Raw genomic sequence first — 19623 nt, 5'->3', positions numbered from 1 at the left:
GTTGGATTTCTCTTGCTTTATTTTAATGGGGACCTTCCATTGATGGTTCCTTTACTTAAAGTGTATTTATTCACAGCTACCCTGTGTATCCCAATGCCTGCTAAATTCTGATGTGTTTTTTTTTCTCTTCACCTGTAATTACCAGAGACACTGCAGATTCCAGACCTTGTCTGTTGATTTTAAAATTCAGAATGCTCTTAAAAAGCTATGGCTGGCAATTAGTAGATAAAACACTACATTTAGGATATAAACTGTGCAGCAGAAGGAGCTTTCTCTGGTGGTAACAGAAAGTAATCTGCAAGACTGAATAATAAATGAAGTAGCTTGTGCTTGCAGAAATGGCCTAACCACAATCTATGAAGCACATGGAGTTTATAGTGAAGGAAGGAAGGAATAAATAACTTACTGGCAAGTTTCAGTAATGGTCTGCCTTATCATGGGTCAGAGAGCCTGTATTTCCTCAAAGCATTTGCTAAACTTCCTCTTAACACAGCACAGGGCATGGAAGAGCAGCAGTGTCATCTTTGGTGGGTGTTTCTGTTTGCTTTTCTCTCTGCTGCTACTTCCCTATTCTCTAATCCTTCTCACTTTGAGTTCTCCCTCTTCCCTCTTTCTGGTCTCTTTTCCTTTTCTCTCTTCTTATATGCCCTCCTGACCAGTCTTCCTTTCACATGACAGTGATGTTTCTGGGCCAGGCAGAGAGGACATGCCATAGATTTCACAAGGTGGGAGAAAACCTGGTGTGTTTTTGTGTGTTCTGGTGCCTGAAAGAAGGAAAGGTACAAGAAAAATATTCACATACTTCCTATCTGTTGATAAGCTTACATTTAGACTGGTTGTCCACCTTTCCCTGACACCTGAGAATTGTGTCATGTTTGTTTGCTTTGGCAATGGCCCTGTATTATCCTGGTGGTTGATCTGCACTTCAATCTGTATTTTGTGTCATCAGCTTGAGGTTAGCAGATTAACATTTTAATTAACACCGGCACATTCACAGCACTACAAAACGCTTGGGTCTGTCTTCTCACATTGATCTCTGTATTGGAACAGGTTTTCAACGTGGTTTTGTTTCAGTTTTGGAATAAGCAGGTTCTCTAGCCCAGATCCTATAATCTGTCCACAAAGCCTCTTCACTGTGTTTAAAACATTTCCAACAGTCAGGGGAAATTCTACAGAAAATCTTCCACAAGCTAGGCATTGTGATGTTTAAATAAGACCCCTTTTCAAACAGTGCCTTGTGAGCTTGTGTCTCAAGGATTGAGCAGCTGTCACAGATGATGCTGTTATATCATCTTGCACTGAATCTCGGGCTCTACCATTTGCTGCATTTCTTCTAATGATTCTGCCAAAAAGGAGAAAAAAAAAGGTTGAGCAGCAAACCAATTCTTTGGCTTGGCTATTACAAGTGTCTTCCTGTTTTTATTGGAAAGATGTGGCCTTTACTATTTAGTTCTAATTTCAAGGATGTTCCCTCATTGGCTTTACTGACGAGTGAATTTTCTGCTGCAGGTGGGAGAATGCTAGGACTGGGAGCAGAGGCACCAGCCTCCCTGTTCTTTTTGGTTGGCTGCACATTATGTCTCTGGTTTTAAGGTGGTGGAACTATCTGGAGAAAATGGAAGAACTTGACAAGGTGCAGAAGCATTGCAAAACTGAAAACCACAAAAGGTGCAGTTTCAGGTGTGAATTGTGCAACTTCCCAAGGGCTGCTGAGCTTGTGGTGGGAGAATCAGTGTGGACATAATCAGTTCACCAGGGCCCTGGCACATAAATGACCCCTCCAAAGGTAAACCAGGGCAGTTTAGAGCTGCTGGATCCTTTGCCCCCAGTGAGTTACCTGTTACAGGAAGGCCTCAGTTTGTAAAATCATGGAAGGGTTAAGGTTGGAAGAGACCTCCAAGAACATCAAGTCCACCCCTAAATTCAGTGCCACATCTACACATCTAAATACCTCCGGGGAAGGTACCTGTGAGGAGAAGACCCCCCTTCACCAGGGTCAGTGCCTGGCTGGGAACAGCTCACAGCTGCTGACTCAGGCCAACCCCTGGCACTGATTAACCACTGCCAGGGCCCGGCCAGGGGGTGGGATGGCCACGGAGCAGGGATTGGTTTGTGCCTGAGGACAGAGGGTGGGATTTGATGCTCCTCTGCTCTGGGTTGCAGCACCTGGAGAGGATCTTCCTCTGAGGAAGGTGTGAAGCACCTGGGAGGTGGGAGCTGTGTGTAAGCAGGGGCTGCTCGGGGGTCAGCATGTCTTTCATCCAGGTAGCCAAGGACTCAGATTTTCCTCTCCAAAACCTCCCCTATGGGGTTTTCTCCACAAAGGAGGAGGTGAGTAACAGCAAACTTTGTTCTTGGGATGTTGTAATTCTTCCAGGGCTATAAGAGAGCAGAATTTCCCAGCAATGTGGGATAAAGGGAGATTTCCCAGCCTGAGACACTCATGGGCTTCCTGACCTGATGGCAAAGCTGTAGCTGACACATTGTCTGTTTCCTTAGTGTGGTTATTTTGATTACAGCTTCTTTGAAACTGCACAAAAGAAATCAGAAGTGTTAATACTGATGAGAAATACTTTGGCTGATATGTACAGTAGTTCTGTGGTTTTGATCATTTCTGTGACATCATTTAATCTGTGTTTGACCCTTCCACTCCCTATGTAGAGGCACAATACATTTCACACTCAATTTTTTAATTTTTAACTTGGTCTTTCATTCTCTCTGTGACTGTAATCATACCATTACCCTTAAGAAGCCCCAGTAACTACCGCTGGTGGTGGCTGCCAAAGCATTAAACCAGGGCACCAAATGTGTGTTTTACCTGTTTTTGCAGCTGACCCATTGTGTTCTATTGGGTGTATATTTATGCAATGCTGCATTAAGTGTGTGCAAATGTGTCATATTTAAAGCTGGGCCTGAAGCCTGCCAGCTGAGCCAGCTCCAGCCCTTCTATTTTATAACGATCACATAAGAAAACGTGACTCAACCTTTCTACCAAAGAGGTAGCTCTCAATTCCCAATTTTCATGAGAACTGAGTCCAGCTAGGCTGAACCTCACACCTCTGAGTGCCTGACAGGGTGGAGTTCCTGGACAAAGGGAAACAAGCCAAGAGCTGCTTCTCAGAAGGAAAAAGTGGAGAATTTATTTGTCATTGCTTATGGAAACTTCATCGTTATCTTCTGGTTTCTGCTAGTTATCCATGTAGGTTAAAAAAAAAACCACCTGAAGATTCTGTTTTCTGATGTGGCATTTTCTGAAGATAAAATGAGATGGTGTGTTTAATCTATTCCAAGATGTGCATGCTGTTATCTAGCAAGTTTGGATTATTTTTCTGCCTTCCTCAGTAACTGTTCTCTGAAAAAGACATCTTCACTCAAACCCTGTGAAATGACAGGCAAGACTTACAGAAATTATTTAGGAGAACAATGTTCTGATGGTAGCTGAATGTTCTAATGATTTCAGGCTAAAACAATTGGTGTCATTCCTGACTATCCCAGTTACAAATTAACCTGACATGACCTTTAGTTTTTTTTCTGCAGGAATGTTTGCTGAATAAACGCCTACTACCACATTTGGAATCTTGTTTGGAAATTAAAGGTTGAAAAATAGGTTTAATAGCGTGCACCTTTGAAGATGGTTATTTTGGTGAGCTGCTTTTCAGAGTGGCTGTAATAGCTTGTCTCTCTTTGCCCAGAGACACAATAATGGAGGCTGTGGTGTGTTTTTGCCCCGTGCAGCTGCCCTGGGTCTGTCGGTGCTGCTGCCCCGCCGTCGCCGCTGGCTCCGCACGGCCCGGGCCATGAACAGGAGCTTTGTCTCCTGGGCTGCATCTGTGACATTTCCCATGTGTGGGATGCTGTTCCTGCAGCCAGGATCCAGCAGGGATCCAGCCTGGGCTCAGTGTGCTGGTCCTGAGCTCCTGGTGTGCTGTGAGGATGGGTGGTGCAGGGCAGCCTCGCCCAGCAAGGCACAGAAATCCTGTGCCTGGGCATGGTGTGTCCCCTGGCATCACCAGAGCACCCTCTGTCCTCTGGGGAGGAGCTGGGCTGCAGAAATGGCTGTTTCTCCAATGGCATGCCCACAGGGATGGAATTCACCCTGCCCAAGGCCTCTCTATGCTTCTGTTCCCCACTGGCAGGAGGAGCAGTAGTGTTTTCCCACTTCACAGCATACTGCAGATGTATGGGCTTATTCTGCAATGCATGTCATTAGTGAAGGGTGTTAATGAGCAAGTCAGCCTTTTTCTGGGGGAAGGAGGGCAGGGAGAGAAACCTCTGCTTGTTGTGCTATCCTTTCCCCAAAAGATGGGGATGAGGCTCTTTTCCACCCCTCAAGGTCTGCAGGGAGTCTGCAGTGATGCTCTGCCCATAGGGCTTAACACTTTTCAGCAGCCAGACTCAGATGGCTCTTGATGTTCCATTGCTGTGGTACCAGACCTTTGTTCTGGATATGTTAAACTCTCTGTGGTCACTGTCTCCCCCTATGCCCTCTTTGGGGCATTTTTGGGTACAAGCATAAATTTTTCTTCTCTTCCCCCCTCCTCTTGCTGCTTTGCAGCCTCGGCACAGGCTTGGGGTAGCCATTGGGGACCAGATTTTGGATCTCAGCGTCATTAAACATCTTTTCAATGGACCAGCTCTTGCCAAACATCAGCACGTCTTTGACCAGGTATTTATCAGAGTCTGTTCTAATTCCCACAAGCATTTAACAAATATTCCATAAGGCACTTTAGCAACTTGTGGTGAGATAAAGAACATGAACTGGAAATATGTTGTCAGGCGGGTTCTGGTAGAGCAAAAACCATCACAGGTGTGATAGCAAGGACAGCAGGGGCATGGGGGGTCCAAAGGTCATTTTCCAGGAAAGAGGCATCATCCTTTGGCAATGCAGGTGTCTGACACAAAGCCTAAATATTAATTCACTCCTGCTAGTGCCCTCAACACTCCATGGGTGGGATATTAATGACAGGGAGGTTGTGTAAAGGATAAATACAAGCAAGCTCTGTGTACAGCTGGCGGAGCTATCAAAGCCAGCAGAGCCTGCAGTGGTGTGAAGGACGGGTGATGCCAGCATGCAGCAGGTCCTTGTGGGGTGTGATGGGGGTGTGGGCAGCCATGGGCAGGGGAAGGGTGCTCTGGGCAGCCACGGCCACATAACCCTGGGCACGGGCATCCAACACTGGGATGGGAGTGTGGGACATCTTCCTGCCGTGAAGGATAAGTAAAAATGTGATTTTTTCTTTGTCCCTGCCCCTGTGTGCCACTGTCAGCCCACCCTGAATGCCTTCATGGGGCTGGGCCGGCCAGCGTGGATCGAGGCCAGGGCTCTCCTGCAGAAGCTGCTGTCAGCTGCAGAGCCCACCCTGAGGGACAACACGGAGCTGAGGAGGAGGTGAGGGAGCAGAGAGTGGCACAGGGAGGTGTCAGCTGTGCCCTGTGTCACCTGAGTGACAGCACACCAAAACCAACACTCTGACGTGGCCACCTGCCTCCTACGTGGGAATGAACTGGGGTTTGTGCACATCCAGTGCTTCCTTCTCTTAATTACCTAAAGATTAATCTCTGATTAATCCCGTGACTGCCCACAGGGCCAGGGTGTCACCCTCCTCCTGGGAACAGCCAGCTCTGCCCTGGGTGTGTCCAGAGCTGCTGCTGCCTCTCTGTGGGGCTGGGCTGGCGCTCTGGCCACCCCCCTCCTTCCATGCAGACGTGGTTCAAGGGTCTCCACCTCTCCCACCTGCCTGTCACGCCTGGAGCAGGAATAGGACACCCCCCAGTTTGTCCTCAGTAACCACCTGACTTTGCTGGAACTGAGCATGTGCTCACAAACTGGCTTCAGCTTTGGGGCTGTGCAGGGGCAGGAGGGGAGGGCTGTGCTCTGCTCTGTGCTGATGGAAAATGTGGGTGTCCATCAACCCCACACCTCTACTTTGTCTGGAGTGATGCTTTAGGCACCACAATACCTGCCCTGGCAGTGAGCAGGAGTTGTTCCTCCCTGTCCTGCCAGGGGGATTGGGAGGATTTAGGCTCTCTTGAGCAGGACAGGGGTTGAGCTGCTGCTTGCCCCATGAGCAGGGCCAGCAGTTGGAATCAGCCCCCCCCAGGAGCCACATGCCATGAACTCATCCTTCCCACCCAGCAGAGGCACTGCTGTCCTGGGCACGGGCTCTGGGATTTCTCTGTGCCCACTCAGCCCCTGGCAGCTGCTCCTGTTGCTGCAGCCACCCCAGGAACAGCAGCCTGTGCAGTCGCCAGCTTTTCTGCCAGTTTTATTTTTTAGGTTTTTTTGCAAACTAAATTCAGGAAGGAGCTGGGGGAGCAAGTCAGCCTCTTCCATGTTTCTTACGGGTGGGAGCTGCAAGTTTTCTGAGATCTGAAGGCATCATTTTTCATTTCAGGGCATTTGTACCTCAAACTGCTGCGACGATGCACCTGCCTGCCCACATTGGTGAGTGCGGGGGCAGCCAGGGGCTCCTGGGCACTGCCCTGTGCTCCCACAGGAGCAGCTGCTTCATTTCCAGCTGCTCCAGACAGACACATCATAGCTGTGACAGGGAATGGGCTTTGCAGCAGCCACAAGGAGATTATTGCACATAATGAAAGCTGGGTGCTGTCTGTGGCACAAGAATAAAGGCCTGGGGAAGCTCAATAGCAGCCAGAGCACTCCTGGATGCAATTTCCACTAAATCAGGGGTGTCTGGTGGTACATAACTCCTGTCATCAGCTTGGCATCACCACAGGCCTTTGTGACTAGAGCCAGGAAAGAAACACTTGTTCAGTTTCCAACAATTTCCCCTTTTGCCATCAGAAAATATTTCAGATGTTGCAAAGTTTCCAAGGCAGATATTCCTGCACAGCCTCATGAACAAGTATGAGTTTCCACTCTGCATCCCAGATCTTGCCTCCACTCCCATGAGGACTGCTTTGGGATTCCTATATTCATATAGATACATGAACATTTCCTGGTTTTAGCAGGAGTTTGTGTTTGGACCCAAACCAACCTGATCAAAGTCACTTGAGGGCATGACGTGCATGGGAACAGGGATGTGAACTTGCCCATTTTCTATCCAAGCTCTGTTCTGAGCTGCCTTTTGCCTTCCTGGGGGCACAGCCCTGCTTTGGGACAAAGTCTAGCCTGTCCCAGAGGAGCCATGAGGAGTTCCCATAGGTGTGATGCCTTTCTGAAAATTAGTTTCATGTTGCACATGTCGTGTCAGACAATTGCTGGCTCCTGGCTCCCATGGCTACCGGGAATGGACTGCCCTGGTGTCACCGAGCTGGATCACACAGATAGGAGGCATATTTAGGATTCTACATCCCCTAGGTGCAGCTCTGTCCCGTGTGTGGTTCCCGCTTCTCCTGGCTGGCTGGCTCCTCCTCTGGGAGGCTGAACTGCAGGGGATCACTTACTCCTGGATGCTCCTGGAGCTGCCGGATAATTACTGAGCTCCCTCACCAACATCATGCAAATGCACCCTCCCAGAAGGTGTTTTCCCCTCATTGCCCGTGTTTTCCCGTGGCTCAGGAGCGGGAGCTGTTTGCAGGGATGGCAGCAGAGGGCAGCAGATGTCCTGGGTATCGCCCGGGTCCCTGCGCCGCTGCCGCCGGCTGCAGGGAAAGAAGCGGGAATTGCTTGCCTATGGAAAGGGGGCTGCTGCTTTATGTCCTGCCTTTCCCCTCCTCTTCTCTACTGGAGGCTTACCAAAAAAAAAGCCATTTTTGTCTGCATAATGTATAGGTGAGCTGTTAATCACCCCTTTGTGCTATCACTGACATCCCCGAGTGTGACCGTGTTCGCAGGGGTCCCAGGATGGGGGAAGAGACGAGGATCTGACTCCATGTTTCAGAAGGCTTGATTTATTATTTTATGATATATATTATATTAAAACTATACTAGAAGGATAGAAGAAAGGATTTCATCAGAAGGCTGGCTAAGAATAGAATAGCTAAGAATGATAACCAAGGCTTGTCGCTTGGACTCTGTCTGAGCCAGCTGACTGTGATTGGCCATTAATTAGAAACAACTAACATGGGTTAATCAAAGATCCACCTGTTGCATTCCACAGCAGCAGAAAATCATTGTTTGCATTTTGTTCCTGAGGCCTCTGAGCTTCTCAGGAGGAAAAATCTTTAAAAAAAAAGGTTTTTCATAAAAGATGTCTGTGACACCTGAGTGCTCCCGCTGTCTCCTTCTCTGCTCCTTCCCTTCCCAGCAGTGGGTGATGTGCTCCAGCCCCCACAGGTGAGGGCCTTGGCTGCCACTGATCCCTGTTTTATGGCTTCTTCCCTCGTGCAGGAGATTACACTGACTTCTATTCCTCACGCCAGCATGCCACAAACGTTGGGATCATGTTCAGGGGGAAGGAGAACGCTCTGATGCCGAACTGGTGGGTGCCTTGGATTGCTCTCTAGTGCAGCATTATTTTGCAGGCTTATCCTTACATACACATGATGTTTCAAAGGTCTGAGTAGATTTTCAGGGTCACACTGGTTTCAGTTCATAGCAGATGAGAATCAGTGCTGTCCAGAGTTCAATGCCAGAACCAAATTCCACACATCCCCAGCCTCAGCTGAACCTGCACTGCCCTTCACTGCAGTGGCCACAGCAGTCACTGTGCAGCCCCCCTAGTTCAAAGACAAATATACCTAAAAAATTAGGTTTTGCTGAGTGAAAAGAAAGCAGATTTTAAGATCCAAGGAATTAATTGGAGCAGTGGCACAGCAGTGCATTAAGACTGCAGCATGGCTTTGTTATTATATTTCACTTCCAACCTTATATCAGAATAAGGTGCTGAGGTCTGTGCCTGTGCATGCAGAGCTCATTCTCCTTGCACCTCACACTCCCCTGGTGCTTCCACCCCAAAAGCTGCTCTGGCACCCAGCTGACCCAGGCCCTGTGCTCTTTCTCAAGGCTGCACTTACCTGTGGGTTACCACGGCCGGGCCTCGTCTGTTGTGGTGTCTGGGACGCCCATCAGGAGACCTGTGGGACAAACAAAACCTGACAATGGTGAGTTCTGGGGGCATTTTAATCTGGATTCTTATTTCTTTTATTCTGTAATTTTTCTCCACATCATAGAGTAGTGGAGTGGAAGGGTCTGGGATGCCTTGCCTAAAGCCCAGCCTGGGGTCAGGGCAAGAGAAAGCCCTGGTTTAAGTCCATTTTTTGTTCCATGCCAAGCAGCACCAGCTGCTGTTTCTTTTGGCCATTACTTCTATTTCCCTAGCTGCCTCCCTGTTGTAATGCATTCTCGCTTCTACCCACAGATAAACCTCCAGTGTTTGGTGCTTGTAAACGTCTGGATATCGAGTTAGAAATGGTGAGAGGCTTTTTTCTCCTTATAACTTCAAAAATATTATAATAGAAACGGGGAAGAAAGGGTGGGTTTAACTTCTTCTAAACTGTATGTCCCATAAGGTCCATTTCTGTGTTCCTCTCTGAGCTGTCAGTGCTGTAGGCAGTAAGGATTTCTATGGAACAAACCTTTGCTTTGGGTGAGGAGCAGGGTGCCTTAGCTCACTGGGAGGTTTGCTCATACAGCTCTCAGGCTGGAAAAAGCTCACCTGGCCAAAGCTGAGCACCAGTGGTGCAGTCAGGCAGCAGAATTCTTTTCCACAGCCCCCACAGCCCATTTCCTGGTCAGCAGTTACCTCTGCACTGCAGCCAGGATCCATCAGTGGACGCTGGGGTTGGGAAGTCCAGGCTGTCTGCACCTTGTGCTGGAGCAGGGGAAACCCTGAGAACTTGGCAGTGGGATTCAAACTCCTGATTGTCCTGCCTGGAAAGTTAAAACCTGTAAACATATAAAAAAACATGATGGGAAAGCACATCATGCTGTGGCTTAGTGTGGTCCAGAAGGGAGGGTTTCATGGGATTCTATTAAGATTTATATCATTTTAATAGCTTATATAATTTTTGTATGTTTTATTCCCAGTCTTTTCCCTTAAAAAAAAAAAAAAAAGTTGTGGAGGAAGTGTAATATTGATGGAAATGGTTATAAAAATGTAGTGAAACTCTTTCATGCTGCAAGGGGAGATGCAGTCCACAAAATGGGGTTCCCATGGCTCTGCTTTCCAGCCTGAGCTCTACTGCTGGCTGCTGCAAGAACAGAAGGAAAAACTTCCATATTGCAGACAGAAAGAGACAGCTGAGCTTTCCTATAAAATCCTCGGCATGGGCAGGCTGTGGATTCCTAAGGGAATGAGTTCAGGCACCCAGTTCATGGCCTGCTTTTCTTAGTGGGCACATTTCTCCACCTGCCTGTTCTTGCCCACTGTCTCATCAGGCTCCAGCCACGTTCAGTATCCCCCTGGATGACTTTACATTCCTTCCTGTTCCCTGTCTGCAGCAATCAGTCCCTTCGGTGGGCAAACCTGTTCTGCATCCGGACTCCAATCAGGAGGGACCATTTTTTCCTCCTGCATTTTGACAACATTGTGCCCTTGTTTAGTGCCTGTCTCTTAGCAACACAGAGCTCTTAAGTAATTCAAGCCTGCCAGCTTCATGGAGGGGAAGAAAAGGGGGAGCGGGCCATGGGTTTTGTCCAAATGTGTGTGGGAAATGGTGCAAAACTCATCCTGTCCAGCCTCTGTTAATGGACAGGATGAGTTTTGCACTATCTGTCTGCAACTCTCTGTGCAGTAAGGATTTTTAACTCCAAAAACATAATCAGCACATTGCTTTTTGATTTCAGGCATTCTTTGTAGGTCCTGGAAACAAGTTTGGGGAGCCCATTCCCATCAGCAGGGCCCAGGAGCACATCTTTGGGATGGTGCTGATGAACGACTGGAGCGGTGAGCGCTGCTGTGGGAGCCTGCCTGGAGAGGGGGGTGCAGCACCACGGGAGAGGCACAAATTCCATATTCCAACAGCAGAACTGATCACTGAAACCACGGGTACCACTGGAAGGGATGAAAATGAAGTGTTGCCTGTATCAATCCATCTTTGATCAATTAGTAGAACCAGAAATTGCTGCCTAATGAAGATTTATTTACTTATGAAAGAGCTAATTTCAGTCTAGTTCCTTCTGGGCAGGGATGGAGGAGTCATAAGAATGGTGATACCAAGGATGGTGATTGATTTCAGTGTCAGGAAAAGGAAGTTTGGCAATCACAAATCCCTCAGTCTCTGCAATGATTTAACTTGTTGAAATTCTCCCTATGGCTGGCAAAGACCATTAGCTGGGTATAAAAGGATTATTATAATTTTTAATATAATTAATATCTTATAAATGATATATAATAAATTATAAATATTATAAATTATAAAAAATTAAAGCAGGGGTAAAAATACTGGTTATATGGGGATGATCTCGTTTGTTTTACTTATTGCTGATTTATCATCCTAATCTAGCTGATCTAAGAAAATTGGGTTGAAAATGGATGGATTTAAATTAGGATTTGGGCACAACAGCTAGAAAAAGCTGGGGATGGCAATTTCAATTCATGTTACTGTTTCATGGGTCTGATGGCTGTGCAATTCCTAGGATATGTTTACCTGCATTGCTTTGAATGTTCTCTTCCCAGCCCGTGACATCCAGAAGTGGGAATATGTTCCTCTGGGTCCTTTCCTGAGCAAAAGCCTTGGCACAACCATCTCCCCGTGGGTCGTCACCATGGAAGCTCTCATGCCATTTGTGCTGCCAAACCCTGTGCAGGTCAGCAAGAGGAAAGGTTGAAATAAAGGAAAAGCGGTGCTGGGAAAATGTCAGCAGAGCTGGAAGCTGGCATCAGCAGAAATCACGGAGCTGCCTCCATGCCAAGGACTGTCTCCATGGAATTCACAGTTGGGATTCTGCTTCTGAGCAGATGAAGGCAGCCAGGGCCCTCTGGGTTCAAGTGCTCATTGATGTCACTGGCCCTGGCACGTGTTGTGCTGTCATCCTGCTTGAGAGGGCCAGAAAAATCATCTTTAAAACACTTGGAAAATAAATAATCAGAGCTTCTTCTGGGTCTTTGGTAGCACTTAGCATCCTGTAAGTGGTGGAGAGAGGCTGGAGTCAAGCCAGAACACTTTGTTCAAGCATTTCCAGTTGTCTGCATTGTGCAGGTGGTTAAAACTGGGAAAGATTAGAGAGTCTTGCAGAGACCTCACCATCTTTGTGCAGGCACAGAGCAAAGGTGTGCTGGCACTCTGTTCGTGCTGGATTAACATCCACAATGAAATGATGGGCATGGCTTTTGCAAGCCTTGTGCAGAAAAAGGAATTGGATTACATGGATATCGTGTCTGTCCAGAAAGATCTTTAAACGTGTGTGCATGAGACCAAGAAAAGTGATAATCTGAGCAGTAAGAATGGTGAAGTGAATGGGTTGTGCAGCACAGGCTGGGTACACCAACACTCACTGGAATGTCTTGTGGATTGTTCAATTCCTTTTGGTTTATGATGTGTTTGATGTGCTTTTAGGATCCCAGGCCGCTGCCCTACCTTCAGGATAAAGAGCCCTACACTTTTGACATCAAGCTCTTTGTTGCCATTAAAGGTACGGCAAAGCTGAGTGGGTCACAAAGCTGCAATTGCCAATTAAATTTTGTGGCACCACCACAACCTTCAGGCCCTTTGCCCTGGGCTCTGTGCTCCTTCTTTTCCTGCTTTGCCCAGAGGAAGGGGCAGAACTCCTGTGCTCCCAGCTGGCTGTGCAGAGATGTGCCAAGCAGGGAGTGCTCCCCTTGAGGAGGGTCCCTGAGGGGTCTCCCTGCACAGCCAGGGCTCATCAGGGCATGGAATGAGCAGACTTGTGGGGAATCCAGATGTTAACCCAGCTCAGCCCCCACCTTAGGGCCCTGCTGACCACAGGGTCCAGGTGTTCCTCCCACAGGAGAGCAGAGAGTGGGAAATGGGCAGCTTGATGCTGCTCCGGTGCAACCCACACACTTGTTTTCTATGAAATCCCAGTCTTCATAGCAATAGAAAATGTTATTACTGCTTTCTCACTAGGGATTACAGTGATAAAAGAAGTCTCCATCCATCTGTAAAATAAAAAGAGTCCAACATCATTCATCCAACAGAAACAAATTGCTTCTCTCTTTTTTATCCTTTATTTTCTGCAGGAGAAGGAATGAGCACGCCAACTACTATATGCAGATCCAATTTCAAGGTAAGGCTCCAGTATCTTTTGTTTATTTGCAATCTTGCTGATGCCATCAGCTCCAGCCCAGGCAATTTCAAACCCTGCTTTTTGCATTAGACTCATAGAACAGGATCAGAGAACCAGTGAGGTTGGAAAAGACCTCCAAGATCATTGAGTCCAAATGCCAAGCCCATGACTAAGCCACATCACTCACATCCACACTTTTGAACAATTCCAGGGATGGTGAATCCACCACCTCCCTGAGCAGTCCAAAATTTTCCAAAAAAATTAAAAACATTTCATTTTTGAAAGATGAAATGAAGGTGGTGATGGTTCCCCCCTGTGAGGTGGGAACACCTGAATGCTTGGTGAAGGGGACAGCTCTCTGTGCTGCTCCCTTTGGGGTGCTCAGAGCATCCTTAGCTCTGAGCATTTGGCAGGGAATTGTCTCTTGCAATACAGCTCTGCAGCCACAGCTGTGATTTAGAACCACTCACTGCTGCCAGCCTGAGCCTGGGTCTGCCCCATCCCCTCTGTGGCTCTGCCTCCACCCACTGATTGAAACCAGGAGATTGATGTGCCAGCTGCAGCAGTTCTCAATCCATTTCATATTCACATTTGGCTCTTTGCATAGTAATTACCTTAATCAGTAAATCAGTAGTCAGCAAATCAGTAATAAGCAGATTTTTCTACAGGGCTGTTAAAATACTGGGTGTAATCATGGAGCTTGGGTCAGCAGTACTGATCTTAGAGAGGAAGAAGAGGAAAAATGAAATCCAGATGAAATAAGAAAAATTTTAAGGGACTAAATTGCATGTTAAAGTGAGGGTTTTATGAATGCCATAGGCCAGGCCACATGCCTCCACTGTGCACAGCCTAATGGCCACCAGAGCAGTTTGTCCTTTGTTGCCTCCTTGCTTTAGCCCCTGTTCCTCCTTCCTCCAGCACATGTACTGGACCATGAAGCAGCAGCTGGCTCATCATTCCATCAATGGCTGCAACCTCAGGCCCGGAGACCTCCTGGCCTCTGGCACCATCAGTGGACCTGTAAGTGTTGAAACCACGACAGTCACTGGTCAGCAGCCCAGAGCCAACAGAGCAGGGCTTGGGGCTGAGCCCTTCCTGACCTGAGCACCACAAAACCATCTGCAGCTCTCCCCCAGGCACTCTGGGGTGCTGCTCTGGTAGCCCCAAATTCACACTGAGAAGTGGTTTGGTTTGGGTAGGGTTTTTGCTTGGCTGTTTTTTTATGTTGTTGAGTTTTGGGGTTTTGATCTCTCCTGTATTTCTTTCCCTAAGAACTATTTTACAAGAGATGCAAATTAACTTCTGTGTGGAAGCATCCTTACAATGCATTTACCCTCTATGAAATGCAGCTTTTTATTTCTGAAAAGAATGTAAAAGGTGCCTGATATAACTTTTAGTTTCTCCAATGAAGCTGGAGCCAGCTTCACAAGCTTTTACTCCCCTTGAGCTGCCATTTGGACAGTGGCTGCAATAAATGGGCAACCCTCACTTTCTGAACCACCAAACACAAATCCTGTACATTGCTGTCTCAAAGACACCTTCAGGTAAGTTGTTTGCAAGCTGGGATGCCTATACTTCACTTTTGAGCATTTCTGGGGAGCTTTTTGAGTCTTCAGATTATTGTACTGCAGAAGACATTGAAGACTCACAAACACCAGCTTTGCTCTTCTGAAGAACAAAATGAAATTAAAAATCTGAAACGTGATCACATAAAAGCATTGGATTTGTAGAAGTCTCCTCCACTTGCTTCCATTCCTGCTGTGGCAGACCCAAAGTGCTTTACCAGGTTGAACACTATGTTAAATACACCAGTTAACAGCTGTAAGCATCACTGCTAATAGCCAGCAAGAAATTAAAATGCAAAGTCAGGAAAAGGACCCAATGTATCAATTAATTAATTCAACAGCAAAACTCTGTTCTGTAGAGGTAACATTGTGCGTCTGCTCCCAGCAGCAAGAAGCTGAACAGCAGGAAAGACACTAAAAAATTGTTTATTTGTTTCTGAACTCTTGCTGCAGGAGCCAGAGAGCTTTGGCTCCATGCTGGAGCTGTCCTGGAATGGAACCAAAGAAATCCCTCTTGGCAGTGGGCAGTCTCGGAAGTTCCTGCAGGATGGAGATGAAGTCATTCTGACAGGTAATGGCTGGAGAGCTGCTCTGACACTGCAGCAAGGACACATCTCCATAGGCTCAGCCCAGCAGGACAGTCCCTGGTGTGGAGCTGGGCTATTCTCTACATGCCTGCCATGCAAGCACAGTTGTTTCCATCCTACCTGTGAGGAGGCTCAAGCTGTGGATGGAAATTTCCCTGCCATAAATGCTTTCTAGAACAGATTATTTGCTTTGCTAAGTCCCTGATGCTCTTGCTATGCCAGTGTGTGAGCACCAAGGAGATGATGGAGATAGGTTTGCCTTTATGGGTAAAAATACCCCAGGACTAGGAGCAGTTGATTAATTGTTTCCACCACAGTACAAGTTTGCATGTGGAGCAGAGCTTGGCAAATGCTAAAAAAAAATTATTTTTCAAATAATATTTCATTTGTAACCTAGGCCTATTCAGTGAAGTGTGTTGCAAATCAAGTATGTGGGAAACAGCATGGAACCTTCTGGAGCAGCTGATCAGCTCCCCTCTGAAAAGGGCTCTGCTTGAGGCCTGTTTCATGCTGAGACATGGTTTTAGTTTTCATCTTGATAATCTAAGGATTTTATGAATTTAATTTTACCACAGTGTTTTGTGATCTAAATCCCACTCTTACTTCATTTTAACCCAAAGCCTTGTGCAAAACAAATCTGTTTTTTCCTTTCCTCTCATCTTTGGGGTGCAAATATTTGGCAAGAACAGCCATGGGAAACTTTTGTTTCAAGCCTGCAATGTCTTTGCTGTGTGACCTGCTGGGATTTTAGGGAATGTCCTGGGGGATGCTGTGTGTCACAGCTGAGACCCAGCCAGCGCCACCCCTGGCTGGGAGCAGTTCCATCCTGCTGATGTGATCAGAGATGTCTGCACAGGAGCACACGGCTCAGGCAATGGGGAAAGGCTTCACAGGTGTGACTGAGGGCAGGGAAAATGTGAGTGACAAACTCCTGGGCTTGTGGTGTGATGCTAATGTGTGCCTGGGCCTGCCCAACCCAACCTGGACTCTAGGATTTTTGACAAAACAGTTTAAAATTATAAACTGGTTTTCTCTGAAAAAAAAAATAAAATAAGAAAAGTCAAGAATTTTCTGTGATTAAAAAAAAAAAAATGGAATGTATGTATTCCAGTCCTCTGGCAATTCCAGTGCCTCCTGCCTGGCAGCCCATCCAGGAGCCTTGAAAATCCTGTTTCTGTGAGCTGCTGCCAGTTTGACAGAGGAAGATGCTGAGAGAACTGGAGGTTGAGGTGCACTAGAGAGAGCCACAGGTGATGAACCTGAGGAGTCCCCAGTGCCTCTGACATCCTCCAGCCCCCACCAGCCCAGTGAGTGTCCATGCTGCAACGTGGAGCCCTCTGAGGCTGCTCCCTACAGGCTCCCCCCAGATGCAGGGACCCTCCTGCAGCAATCCAGAGTGCCACACTGCCCTCCAGTCCTCAGTCTCCCTCCAGTAACTGTGCCAGGAGCCCTAAATCAGGGTACAGTGAGGGCTGATGAACATCCCTGTGGAGTTGCATGCTCCAATCCCTTTTGGCAAGGAGCCCCTCACAGTTTGGGAGCTGCTGGCATGGGGAGCCAGCCTGGGGACAAATGTGACCAGCCCAGGAGCCATGCTCCTCCTGCCCAATTAACAAGCTATGTTAATTCATTAAGTGCTTAGAATCCTGAATGTCTTTACTCTTTAAAGGTGGCAGCGTTGCTGTAAGCTGGGGAGGGCAGGGGGGCAGTGCCAGGTCAGTTGTTCTGCTGGGCTGTTTCACACTGGCACAGTCTGTGGCTGTGGCACCAGGGCATTGCAAGGAGCAGGGGCTGCTGGGGCTGTGTGGGAGCTGCTCCTGTTTATTTATTCATTTATTGATGTATGGCAGGCCCAGGGCCTTAGGGCACCCCTGGGGCAGGGCTGGTGCTGTTCCATCCCCTCCCAGGGCACTGCCATTAGCTCTTGCCAAGCGCTCAACACATCATTTCTGGTTTCCTCTTTCAGCTCTGTATTCTTACTCCCCACCTGGGACCTATTTCAGAGACTTAACACATAAAAGGAGAGAACTGTATTTCTCCCAAGAAGTGTCTCGGGAGGGAGCCCGGCAGGGGAAGGTGGTGCTGGCAGCTGCCTGCAAAAACCCCTCAGTAGCTCCTTGGCACCCACAGAGCTCAGGCCAGAGCTGCTGGCAGCACAGGGCTGGCTTTGTTCAGTGTGCTGCTCCTTGGTGCTGCTCTAAATTGTGCCTGACAGCAGGGATAACCAAACTGGACTGAAATAATCAGCTGCTGCTCAAAGGAAAGCTGGCAATGAAGCCTAATGAGGCGAATGGAAGCTGAGCTGAGCCTTGCAGTGCCTTTTCCCACTGCTGCTAAAGGATGAGGATTACCTGGCAGGTACCAGGACGGTGTCTGTGGCTTTACACAAGCATTTAGAGACACCACTGGCCTTGGAAAGCTTCATTTCAGCTGTGAGAGCTGCGCTGTGGCTTAGGGCTGGCAGGGTCCCTCTTTGTGCTGCAGTCACTTTGGCTGCCCTGCAGCCTGAGCCCACCCTTTCTCTCCCTCAGGGGACTTTTCCACTGATCTCTGCTAAGGGTGGGAATTAGGGGCTATTCTGTTGAGCTCCTTCTTGGCTTCTTGAAGGCAGCAGCTTTTAATCACATGCAGGTGATGTATTCCATCAGGAAAATCCATCTCTAGCTATGAAATCAGTCCTTAAAATGCAGCATATGCCACTTGCCCTTCCTTTGATCAGCTGCTGTAGCAGAAGGCTACAGAATAGACTTCTCAGAGGGCCCTGCCTGTGTCCCCTGCCCTGCCCTGCTCTGCCTGAGCTTTGCTGGTGGCTGCTGTTTGTGGAGCAGCAGGAGGAGCTGCAGCATCCCTGTCCCGATGTCACCCCCTCCATCTCGCAGGAGCAGGGACACTCAGAGCTGTCCCGTGGTCAGAGAGGCTGTCACAGCCCCTGAGCTCTGCAGCAGCCAGCAGAGCTCCCACCCCTCTTATGTAACACAGGATTAAACTTGGAGTCTGATGCTGGATTTCTCATGGACCTAAACCACTTGGCTTTAGCCAGTGAAACAGCTTCTGCAAGGGTAGGTGCTGCTGTTTGGGGGGGTTTAATGACTGCCTTTCTGGCTGCCAGCATCCTAACATCCCAAGAGCAGCCCTGATGCCGCAGAAAGAGAATCCAGATTTATTTGATTAATTGCAGGGCTGGGCCAGGCAGTGAATCAGTTTGCCAGGTAGATTGATGGTGCTGCAGGTTAGGTTTGAAAACAGAAATATTGCTGGCACATCTTGCTTGTTCTCTGATCAATTCACTGAACTTGCATATTGCTGTGTTTAACAGTTTGTGCTTCTTTTTTTTCCTCATATTCTTGGGCCACTTGAACTCTTCCAGGTGCTCTTTTTTCCTACCCCTCATTGCATATCTGAGATGTTTTCACTTGGTTTTAGTCTCTTCATGCCTTTATTCACTTTTATTCCTGGCAAAATCCTGCTGTCCTCACAGAACAAGCTGTGTGTTGTTTTCTGTCCCTAGGGTACTGCCAGGGCAACGGCTTCCGTGTGGGGTTTGGCCAGTGCTCAGGAAAAATCCTTCCAGCCCTGTCCAATCCATGAGGCCTGGAGTGATGTGACAGCCAAGGAGGAATCCTCCCACCTCCACCAGTCATCCTGCTTTATTCAGATTTATTATTTTTATATGAGTGATTGTAATCTTACCATTTTTAATTATCAATAAATATCTTAAAGGTGAATGTGGCTCTCCGGTGTGATAAGAAAAGGATTTCAGTGCTAGCTTAAAATTCTCAGAATATGAATAAGATGATTGAAATGGAAAATGAGATTCTTAACTCTTCTACCATATTAATGTTTTTTTCATAATTATAAAAAGAGGCTTTCAAGTAAGCTTAAATATTCAGAGTACTAGGCTGATGATAAGAGCTGAGATTCCATGCTGGCTTCCTTTTTGCACAGTGTTAATATGCTGGAGGTGCAATCCTGGAGGCAAGCTGCATGTGGTTGTTAAAACTTGTAGACCTTCCTGAGCAAGAGTTGCATGCCAGTGCCCTAAAATAATTGGCAAAATAATTGGCAATAATTTCCAAAGCAGTTTGGAAATGTGACTATCAACACTACTGAAGGCAACAGGCAGGATGTCCCTGCTCCTCCTGCCCTTACACAACCAGAGCCACCTCTCCTGCCCCAGAAAGTGATTTGTTCCAGCCCAGTGATGGGGGACTGTGTTGGAGAACCCCTCAACAGGTCATGGTCATGGTCAAAAGATCACCCTTGTTCCTCCTGCCCTGTTTAGAGAAGGGAATTCCCTGTTTCTCTCTCACCCAGTGCACCAGCATCCCTTGGGTGGAGGAGAGAGGGGAATTTCCTCACTGGGGTGATCCCCAGGCAC

General features: G+C 47.7%; 1 protein-coding gene across 1 annotated transcript; it reads left to right on the top strand.

Annotated features, from left to right (window-relative positions):
• The first annotated feature begins 2235 nt into the window (after positions 1-2235).
• On the top strand, positions 2236-18865 carry FAH (fumarylacetoacetate hydrolase). The gene is made up of 14 exons (XM_030955413.1): positions 2236-2331; positions 4556-4666; positions 5268-5389; positions 6396-6445; positions 8294-8384; positions 8909-9006; positions 9264-9316; positions 10691-10790; positions 11523-11653; positions 12403-12478; positions 13047-13093; positions 14012-14113; positions 15112-15229; positions 18754-18865. The coding sequence occupies exons 1-14, from the start codon at positions 2251-2253 to the stop codon at positions 18831-18833; spliced, it is 1260 nt and encodes a 419-aa protein (XP_030811273.1). The 5' UTR covers positions 2236-2250; the 3' UTR covers positions 18834-18865.
• The last annotated feature ends 758 nt before the right edge of the window (positions 18866-19623 follow it).

Source organism: Camarhynchus parvulus, chromosome 10 (genome assembly GCF_901933205.1).
Source record: "Camarhynchus parvulus chromosome 10, STF_HiC, whole genome shotgun sequence".
In the NCBI taxonomy this organism is placed as follows: Eukaryota; Metazoa; Chordata; class Aves; order Passeriformes; family Thraupidae; genus Camarhynchus; species Camarhynchus parvulus.
This window is presented reverse-complemented; position numbering and strand designations above follow the sequence as displayed.

What these genes read in the sequence shown, in the direction of transcription:
- FAH (XM_030955413.1), top strand. Translation starts at nt 2,251, where the DNA reads ATGTCTTTCATCCAGGTAGCCAAGGACTCAGATTTTCCTCTCCAAAAC. An exon ending in TGGATATCGAGTTAGAAATG is followed by an intron (nt 9,317 to 10,690) that starts GTGAGAGGCTTT and finishes TTTTGATTTCAG; the next exon opens with GCATTCTTTGTAGGTCCTGG. An exon ending in TGCTGCCAAACCCTGTGCAG is followed by an intron (nt 11,654 to 12,402) that starts GTCAGCAAGAGG and finishes ATGTGCTTTTAG; the next exon opens with GATCCCAGGCCGCTGCCCTA.